The following is a 10,287-nucleotide window of genomic DNA, read 5'->3' on the forward strand; positions in this document are numbered from 1 at the left end:
TTTTTTTTAAAGTCCTTTTTCATGTTAAACCCATAATCTGTACCCTAGTATCTAGAGTCTACTCGGCTGTAACAGGAAGTTCCACTCAAACGCATAACGCTACAAGCTTCTTGAAGCCTGGACCTATACCCACTGTCATTTCAGTAACTTGGTCAGCGATTGCCGAAGAGAGTTCTTGACCTTTGGGAGAGAGCTTACAGAATAACAAAGAGTGGATAGATTTAAATTCCTTTTGGAAAGTATCGCAGAAAGTGTCTGGTTTTGTGGTTTAAATACTGTAGCTGATAGAGGTATTATTGTTTCAAGTTTCGAATTCAAGCAATCTTACCTGTTGTGTGCATTTCAATGTCCCTCCGGACTCAGAGGCACCGTAGGAAAATACACTTATTGGCCTAGTAGGCATTTACCATTTACCATAGGCAAGTCATGGAGTGTTCTGGTGGCAGGCGCAGTGGTTACTTGGGCTCTAATCCGCGATGTCAGCAGTTCGAAACCACCAGCCACTCCTCAGGAGAAAGATGGGGTTTTCTACTCCCATGAACAGTTGCATTCTTGGAAACTCACAAAGACAGTTCTGCTGCGTCCTATAGATTGAGTCGGCATCAACTCCGTGAAAGTGTGTGTGTGTGTCTGTGTGTGTGTGTCTGTGTGTGTGTCTGTGTGTGTGAGTGTGCATTAGAAAACTTGGGTTCCAGCCCACTGACACCACTTGAGGTCAACAACCTTGCGGTCATTCATTCTCTCTGGTTCTTGGTTCCTCTTCTGGCCACCAAAAGGGTTGAGCCACATGTTTGGTTAAAACATTGTTTGCCCATATCTGCCCCATGTGGTCCAGTAACTGCAGAAGCAATCAAAGAATACCGTTCAATTCCAGTTCAATCCTCAGTTTATATTGCCAATAACTGTTTGTTACACTGTTTAAACTAAAAGGTGCTTTGATTTTCCGCCCCCTCTATTTTCAGAACACTTTTCTCCAGGAAACAGTGCGCAGAGAGTGTGAAGAGCGCTTTGAACTGACAGAGGCTTTGAGCCTTGCCAGGGAGCAGCTCCTGGCGCTTACGAAGCTCAATGGAAGATTACCACTGTCACCCTGTTCCCCCAGCCAGGGCAGCTTGCCTTCCCCTGCTGTAGCAGCCAGTAAGCATGGAGAGAAGAGCCTAGCAAGACCGAACTCTGAAAAAGGTATCAAAACCCCTTGCCTGCAACAAGTGGCAAAGCCCACCCTTTCCCCAGAGGGGCCCAAGAGAATGAGCAGCACCGCTCTGCCTCTTCTCCCTCACCCACATCCTCCTAGGGGCCGGGCATCTTCAGTGAGTGACACCCGACAAAGGCTGGTGGCCATTCTTCGAAGGAGGATGAGTCAGCAATGAGTGACCCCGCAGCAGGAGGCCAAGGCAGGTCCACACAGCCTGCAGTCTTCTGCAGAAAGCCATAGAACCCTTGTAACTGAGGAGGCCAAAGATCAAGTTATTGCCACAGATCAAGAATGGGGCTTGAAAGGCACCTCTATAGGTACTTTTAAAGAGAGACTTTTATGGTACTTTTAACAATTATTTATATATAGATATATGTATAATTGGGAGTTTAGATTTTCCTACAGGCCTTTGAAATTGCAACAAAGAATCAAGTTGTTGCTAACTAGCCCAGAGGGTGGACTCTACATTGTCTATGCATCTGCATTGCCTATGCTTGGATGTGCTCTATAAATATGCTCTTTTAGAGATCACAGCTAACTTTCGTCGCAGACAGGGTCTTTTAAATGCTCTTGCACCCTCGCAAGTAGATGCACTTCCACAATAGAAAAAGAAACAAAGGAAGAAAAGATTGTATTGGTTTTGTTGGTGTTTGTTCATTTGTTTGTTTAGCCACATAGGTTAAATAGTTATAATAAATATTCCAAATGAAGGAAAAATAAAGTACTTTAGTCCTTAATTAGATCATTTCCAACATGCTTAGTTCAACTATTGCCCAGTGGCGTGTTCAGCAGCAGCAACAGCAGCTTCTCTGTCCCACCTCGCAGTCAAATTCCTTCTCCAAGTCCTTGTCAGGCTCAAGCAGCAGGATTGACAGCTAGTCTTCAGGAAGGCAACGTCTTGGGAGTGGAGACCTTCCAGACTAGAAAAAGTGACTCTACTTCCTTTTTCATCCTATAAGATTCTTTTAGGAAACAAAGAGCTTGGCCATGAAAATATCACTGGATATCGATTTTGTACATGGGATGCTTTTTGATTATAGGCTTTGATTTGAACTTGTGACCTCCTGAATTCAAGTCAACTTAATAAAGGCCCAAAGAGTGGGGTTAGGATTCAAATTTTATTACCCTTGAAAATGGGCAACTGTTTGACATGAGTTCTATTTTCAGAGTGAACAGAGAAAAGGAAAAACCAGATCAGCTGTTTTGTAGCTAAAAGTCCAGGCCCTGCCCAATTCTCAAAACCCAGCTCTTTTCCTGACAGGACTGTTCGTCTGTTTTTGTTTCTCCATCTAATAAAAGTGTACTTTTCTTGTAAGACAGACTTTACTTAAATCCTCCATCTGACTGCATCACGGACATCCAGTCAGATTAAAATGTTACAAACACATACAATATGACACACAGAATCCTCTACTGTTTAGTGGCATTATTGATAAGAGAATCCACTTGGGAGGGAAAAATAATAAAGTTCTTAAGCCAAACCAAGTGTATCTCCAATCTTTCAAAGGATTGGTCTCATCTACCAGTAAAGGTTTTGACCTAAAACAACAAAATGACCATCTCACCCCCTTTATAAAACGATTCAACAGGTAGAAGACCTCATCTCCGTGGGGGTCAGTTTCTCAAGATGGGGAAGAGGGAGAAGACCAGCCAGTTGCTGCCATTCAACAGACACCCCTACAAGAAGTAATAAGAGCAAAGATTACTGGAAATCAAAGTCAAGATGGGGGAGCAGGGCATATACTTCTAGTGATGGATAAAGTGGGTGGAGCAACCTCCTAGCCAGAAAAAAAATGTTTAACAATACTTATATAGAACCCAAAGGGAGCTGATACCAAGGGCTCAAATAGAAAGTAAACGTTTAGAAAATATTGATGGCAACACGTACAAATATGCGTGATACAATGGATGTATGGATTGTTATAAGAGCTGTAAGCCCGCAATAAAATGATCTTTTAAAAATAAAAAAAAGCCCAAAGGGAGAACATGCCCAGTACTGTGCTTCTAGTTGAACACTTGTGACCTAGTTTCTGCCCATCCTTTGGCAACTGAGGTGTGTGCCGTAGATTACTGGATTTTAGACTCTGTCCTGTTGAAGTACATTGTGTTCTTCATAGGCCACACCAGAAGAATTTGATGTGGAAACTCCACTAAGTGAACTAGGCTTTACCTCAACCTCACCTGTGGCAGGTTTAATGAACCAAACTATTCCCTTGGACAAGGCTGAAACACCCTACTATGAGAAGGAACAGAGGACTGTGACCCCAAGGTTATGGAATTGGTGGTTGTTGGACTTTGCCTTGGATCTCTTGCTTTGAGGGTACCCAATGATTGGTGCTTGGGATTGCCACATGTTTACTATTTTAATGGCCTGCTTGCTTGCTTATGACATGTATCAGTCTAGTAGTTGGGGTTCTGCTTGGGGAATAAGTGTTATTAAAAGTTTGCCCCATCACCAACCAACCCATTATTTGTGTAAATAGTGTCCAGTCACTTAAGCTTTTAATCTGTACACGTCAACAATTCATGTATTGTAATCTGAAGCCAGCCTATACTTGTATAATTTCCTTTTCTCAATAGTGTCTTAAATTCTATACCAGTGGCTAAATTATTGACACTATAAATAGAATTATTTTATGCCTCAGCAGAATGATTTATAATGTTCTTTATCATAAAATGAAAATGATGTCTCTAAAGTATACCAGAGACATACCTAAAGACATACAAAAATATATGAAGAGATTTGGGGATCACATTTAATTCTAGCGCCAATCTAAGAACAATTCATTCTTGTGACATGGACAGTCGTAACAATCGTTCTTATGACATGCTTGATACTTGCCCTCATGAAGAAAGCACTGAAGATATCAGTGCTACAGCAAACGTGGCGAAGAAACCAAATGGTGCCCAGTGATCAGATAGAATAGGGTCTGGGGTCCTAAAGGCTTGTCTTCAAAGCAGTAGCCATCTAAATGAGGTGTCAACTAAGGCCATATGGAAGAAGGACACTAGCCTGTGTGATCCAAGGATTACAAATAATAAAATCCAAATCAGAAGGAAGAAATGGTAAGAGAGCGTAAGTTGTGAACACCTAGTGTGAAGAAGGCTGAGTGTGATACGAACAATGGAGGTTGGTGATAGGGCAAAACTTTCAATGACACTCATTCACCAAGGCCGAACCATGCCTACCAGACTAATATGTGACATTGCATTAGGTAAATCGGTGGCACAAGACCTCTTTACAGTATTGTAAAGCAAGGGTGTTACTTTGAAGACTAAGGTGTGCCTGACTGAAGCCATGGTATTTGCGATTGACTCATTTGCATGTGAAAGTCATACACTGAAGAAGAAAAATGAAAGAAAAATCGATGCATTTGAACTATGGTGCTGGAGAAGAATATTGAAAGTACCGTGGACTGCCAAAAGAACAAACAGGTCTGTCTTGGAAGAAGTACAACCAGAATGCTCCTTCGAGGCAAGGAGGAGGAGACTCGGTCTCACGTACTCTGACCATGTCCCTCGAGAAGGACATCAGGCTTGGTAAAGTGGAGGGGCTGCAAGACAGAAGAAGACCCTGGACAAGGTGGGTCAACACAGTACCTTCACCAATGGGCTCACATTTAAGAACAATTGTGAGGAGGGCGCAGGGTCGGGCGTCGTTTCCTTTTGTTGTGCACGGGCTCTGTATGAATCGGAACCACCTGGAAGGCACCTGGCAACAACGTGGGTGACAGGAGAAGCCCCAGATCCAATCGCAGCATCCCATGTGGATTAAGTCTCTGAACACAATCCAAGGATGTGAACAGCCTTGCTATCCGACAGAGCACATCCTAAAGCTGGTTATGGCAGAGGGAGTTAGGGGAAAACGTTAACACTTTCCCACTCGTGGGAGGGTGTGGGAAGGAGGGAAAAAAGAGAAACCTGATACCAAGGGCTCAGATAGAAAGTAAATGTTTAGGAAAATGATGATGGCACCACATGTACCAATATGCTTGATACAATTGATGGATCGATTGTTATCAGTGCTGTAAGAGCCCCCAATAAAATGATCTTTAAAAAATGTAACACTTTATCATTTGATCTCCTTTTTGACCGACTTTAAATTTGGTTCAGGTTTTAATACTTCCTGCTTCTCAACTGAGGTTGCCTTGTCATTGTTGTTGCTTTTTGTTTACTCACTTCTGCTTTTTGTGTTGTATGATTTTCTGTATATGAAACCCAGGATTGGCACATCTGTAGAGATAGTCCCTGGATGAATGGGCGGGGAGGATGGGGGAAATGGTGAGCTAACAAAATGAGAACAAGAAAGAAGACAATGTTCTGAAATTGGTTGTGGTGATAATTGCACTCTTCTTAACATGATTGAATAATTTTAAAAATTATATGTGAAGTGTATGCCAATAAAGTGACTTGTTTTAAAAATAATTGCCCTGCGAGGTCCGCTGCCTCCTCTGACTCGTTGGGTGCGCACGTCTTGTGTTTCACTTTGGGATGCTGCCTTTCATCTCCCTGGGACGAGTGGTCCCTGTAGTGGCCTCTGACAAGGGAGCACAGCATCCCGGAAGGATGCCTGCGCTGTATACGCCTGGCTGCAGGTGTACAACCTTCTCTTTACAGACACGGAGAAGGCCCAAAGAAGTAGCAGAGCTAAGGTCATAGTACTAGATGGGGATGGATCTAGAACCAGAGCCTCTGTCACGTGACCCCCATCTTTCTGCCTCGCGTCCCCACTGACCAGGGCGTCCCCCGCCGCCGCCTCCATCATCTCCGTCTATTCGACACGATATGTGGGGCCTTCACAAAATTTGTGGAGAAATTCTCTTTGGCCGTGAACTTTTTTTTGAGTTCCATCATATTGATTTTTCTTTAAATTCACAGGGTTTCTAAATTTAAATCGATGTGAAAATGAAATTTGACCCAAATAATTATCATCATCCTTATTATTTTGCCATTGTTCTTTGTCACTGAGTCGGTCTTGACTCATGGTGAACTGTGAGGGGGCTTCACAAAGCTCATGGGAAAATTCCATTATTTCCATAAAATTCGTGTTCACACAAACTCTTTGAAGCCCCCTCATATGTGTAACCCCACTAAGTGTTTTCCAGCCCTGTGCCATCTTCATGACGATTCGTGTTTGAGATCCTTGTTGAGGCTGTTATATCAATGTACCCAAAGAGCAATGACCACTCATGAGTTGTATTTGCTGCTTTGTTTCTAACGTACTTGTAAAATAAAGGCATATCTGTTCAAATAAGTGATGGTCATTGTTGCCCCGTCTAAAATCATCGAGTGTGAAGCCAGCTCTCTGTGCCACGCTTTGGGAGGGCTGCCTCCCCAGATGCCTTTCTCGCCGATCTGTTGTCGGCGTGGTTGAATTGCAAGCGCTCGTGGCATAAAGCGGATGGCAAAACTAGTGAAGGCATAAGAAGGTATTTCGCAGCACCTGTTTTTTGGATCAGGTTACAAATGCCTTTTCCACAGTCTTGAAATTTCCACCCTCTCTTGAGAAAATCGGGATAGAAAAGGTTATTGACTTTTTCCTAAATTATGAGTATATTTAAATCTGTAAAGAAAGTCATACATTAGCTTTTTTAAAATTAACATAAAGACTATCAGTACAAAACCTGGGTTCTGAGTTTCTTGTTACATTTTTGCATTACAATGAGTAATTCTAGACTGAATCACTATGACAGAAAAGTCATTCCATGAATGAACAGAATTGATATTTACATTTATTTCCTCCTAGTACATTTGAGTAGTGCAGGCTTTAAACTATGTGCTGGAACTCTGGTGGCACACTGGGGTACGAGTTAGGCTCCTAACAGCTAGGTCAGCAGTTCGAAACCACCAGCTGCTCTGCGGGAGAAATGCAGTGCTTTCTACTCCCAGAAAGAGTGACAGTCTCAGAAACCCACAGGGGCAGTTCTACCCTGTCCCTAGGGTGTCTATGAGTCCACATCAACTCCATGACAGTGAGTGAAAAGCTATGTGTTTGCTCAAGTGCAATGTAACCGAGAGGGATTACTGAGAGCCAAATGAAGGCCGAACATAGTAATGGGACCAAAGGAAAGTAAAAGGAAACAGAGGAAAGAACTACAAGGCAAAAGACAATTATAGCAGTACAAATATAGGCAGGTACATATGTAAATATGTTAATATATAACGATAGGGGTATGGGTCTATGTAAATATGTTTAAATGTTAAGTATTAAGGTAGCAAATGGACATTGGGTCTCTATTCAAGCACTTCCTAAATTCAAGAACACTTTGTTCTAATAACCTTCCCAACGTGATCACTGATCCCACTGATACCTCATGATTATACAGGCTGGTGTACTTCTTCCATGTGGGCTTCCCTGATAGATGGCCACTTATTTAACTTTAAGACCCCAGACGCTATATCTTTTGATAGCTGGACACCATCAGCTTTCTTCACCACATTTGCTTATGCATCCATTTTTTTCTTCAGCAATCAGGTATATAATAGATGCTGTATATATAAAAGATACTGAGTCTAACAATTTTAATGTCTCTAGAGATAGATTCTTTCTATTACCTCAGTAAAAGGCTTGACATGTGTCAAGAGAAAATAATATTGAAGAAAATATTTCTTTGAAATTTATAACAAGCTTTGTTTTACTATGTAAACTAGTATTTGTGGATAAAGGTGGGAAATGTAAATGGCTACCACAGTTTTCTGAAGCAATTTTTAAATGCCTAGTCAAATTACTATATTTATAGTTGGTCAGAACTGCTTAAAATTTATATTTCTGGCAATGAAACTGACTGGAAGACATTAGTATTTTTTAAAATGTAAGATTGAGGTCTTTTAATGTTTCATTAATCTAAATTTTTGTAATATTACAAATCACTTATAGCTAACTTGATTATAAAATGAGTTTTCTTAAGCTTTGTCTTTTAAAATTCTTTTGACTATTAAAATATTGCACTGAGAGATCAACCTAGTGTCCTAAAAGGGTTAATGAACTGCAGCTGAAAATTCCAAACTGTTAACCTCTGCTTTTATAGAGGACAGGAAATCAATGTGGTGTGTGCCCAAAGTTCATAGCTCTCATAATGATTATGGATTATTGGATCCTTTCCTATTTTAAGAAAACAGTGTGCACTATATGTACCTGAATGGTCTCCAAATCATGACGAACGAATCTGGTGGTATTTCCAAGGTGGTGCTCATGGTAACAGTGCTTTTTCAATTTTCTCTATCTGTTGAAGAAATAAGTGAATGGATAATATAGCTTTATTGTTAAGTAATGACTCAAGAGACTCACAGACTGCAGATAATTAAGACATATATCAGCTCCCCAAAAATTCTACTGTCAGAGGCAGAGAGAATGTATATGAAGACACTACTATCTAGGACAGAGGGGTTAAGAAGATAAGAATCAAGAGTGATGTATTATGAGTTCAGCTCCTGGCTTGAATAAGGAAATAGTTCCAATAAGAATTGACATTTCCAATAGGTCTTGAATGGATAAGAAGGCATTCCAGGAGGAGGAATACACACACACACACACACACACACACACAGAGTCACAGATATGAGACATACAGAGAACACTCAATGAGGGATGTTATGTTGTAGGAACCTGAAAAGGTACATTGACCCCAAAGAATGAGGGTGTTGAGTAAGAGGACACCGCAGGCCTTTGACTGGAATTGGCATGCACTTGGTTGAAATGTGGAGACCTTGGCATTGGAGTGATTGTGATGTGAACAGACTAGAGATGACACCCAGTTGGTAGGTTAATATAGTAGTTCAGGTAAGATGCCGTAAGTTCTGAGTGAAAATGCTGCTACTGAGAGTAAATAAGAGGCAGCCGTTCAAGCTCCTATTCAGAGATGGAATGGAATTAGCTGCCAGCTGGCTGCCATTAAAAACCATTAGCAGTCATGGCTGCCTTAGCAGGGGGACATTTTATGAGACTGATTTCATTTAAAATATCTCCTCTTTTTCATAAATAGTTTTTCTGAAAAAATGCGAAAGAATTAAATCAACTGCCATCAGTCAGTTCTCGCTTATCGCAACCTTACAGGACAGGACTGCCACTGTGCGTTTCTTAGACTGCGACTCTTTAGGGAATAGAAATCCTCATCTATCTCCCATGGATTGGGAGTGGTTTCGAACTGCTGACCTTGCAGTGTAACCACTATGCCACCAGGGTGACTGTAGAATAATAAGATCTATGTTTTTTATTCATGTGACAGGTAACTATAGATTTCGTTCTTATAAGAGAATGAATTTAAATCGTTAAATTTAAAGTACAAAACTGAAAAGTGTTCTTAAGAATTATGGAAAAAGAGTTTGGCTTAAAGGCTGCAGAGCATAAGTAATTGGGGACTCTTTGTGAGTAATCCCATGCTATGAAACTTTTCTGAGTTTTGCTAACCATTTATGGGGGGAGGGAATATAGGCGATAGCCAAAATGAAAATGAAAGTTAACTCAAAAATCTGTAAATCGTGGGGTCCTGAAGAGGCCTGGACCTGTAATTTTACAGAAGGAGGTGATCAGCTCCCTTCTAAGCGAACAGTTTCCCATTCACATAGCTCCTTCTGCGCCTGAACGTCCAACTCTGCCTATGCATCTCATTTCTTACCGGGCGCAGGGTTGTCGGGGTTCTGTTTTTGCTGCTCAGACTGTGGTCCAAGAGCATCAGCATCGGCCAGGAGCTTGTGAAAGATGCAGAATCTCAGGCCTCACACCAACACCTGCTAAATGGAATTTGATTTTAATGAGATCCTCAGATGATTCATATGCACGTCAACGTATGAGAAGCACTGCTCACAAAGTTAGTGTTGGCCTCCTACATCCCACAAGTAAGATCTGTGCACTGGTATTCAATAGGGATAACCTGGCCATGCTCAATTCCTACCTAAAATCAATGGTGTGCTGGGGCACATGCCCGTATTTGTCGCCCCATTTTAACAGCTCAGCTCCAGTGCCCTCACAAATTCCTCTTTTTTTTACCAGTTGATTGTGAACCTATCACTCCAGGAAAATGAATGAATTAAAGGAAATAATTACTAGTTTATAAAACCTTAGCATTTTATTCCATTACGTGATGCCCCCAGAC

At 41.4% G+C, this 10,287-nt stretch overlaps 1 protein-coding gene across 1 annotated transcript in view; it reads left to right on the forward strand.

Moving 5' to 3' along the window:
- The window catches only part of LEKR1 (leucine, glutamate and lysine rich 1), a 210,991-nt gene extending 207,977 nt beyond the window's left edge, over nucleotides 1-3,014 (forward strand). Inside the window, exon 12 of the mRNA XM_030887649.2 lies at nucleotides 963-3,014. Coding sequence (XP_030743509.1) covers nucleotides 963-1,370 — 408 coding nt within the window. The 3' untranslated portion in view covers nucleotides 1,371-3,014. The remainder of the gene's footprint in view (nucleotides 1-962) is intronic.
- Nucleotides 3,015-10,287: the final 7,273 nt, after the last annotated feature.

The sequence above is a fragment of the Echinops telfairi genome, unplaced genomic scaffold (genome assembly GCF_000313985.2).
Source record: "Echinops telfairi isolate 266 unplaced genomic scaffold, ASM31398v2 ScPeMD7_7420;HRSCAF=8458, whole genome shotgun sequence".
Classification (NCBI taxonomy): Eukaryota; Metazoa; Chordata; class Mammalia; order Afrosoricida; family Tenrecidae; genus Echinops; species Echinops telfairi.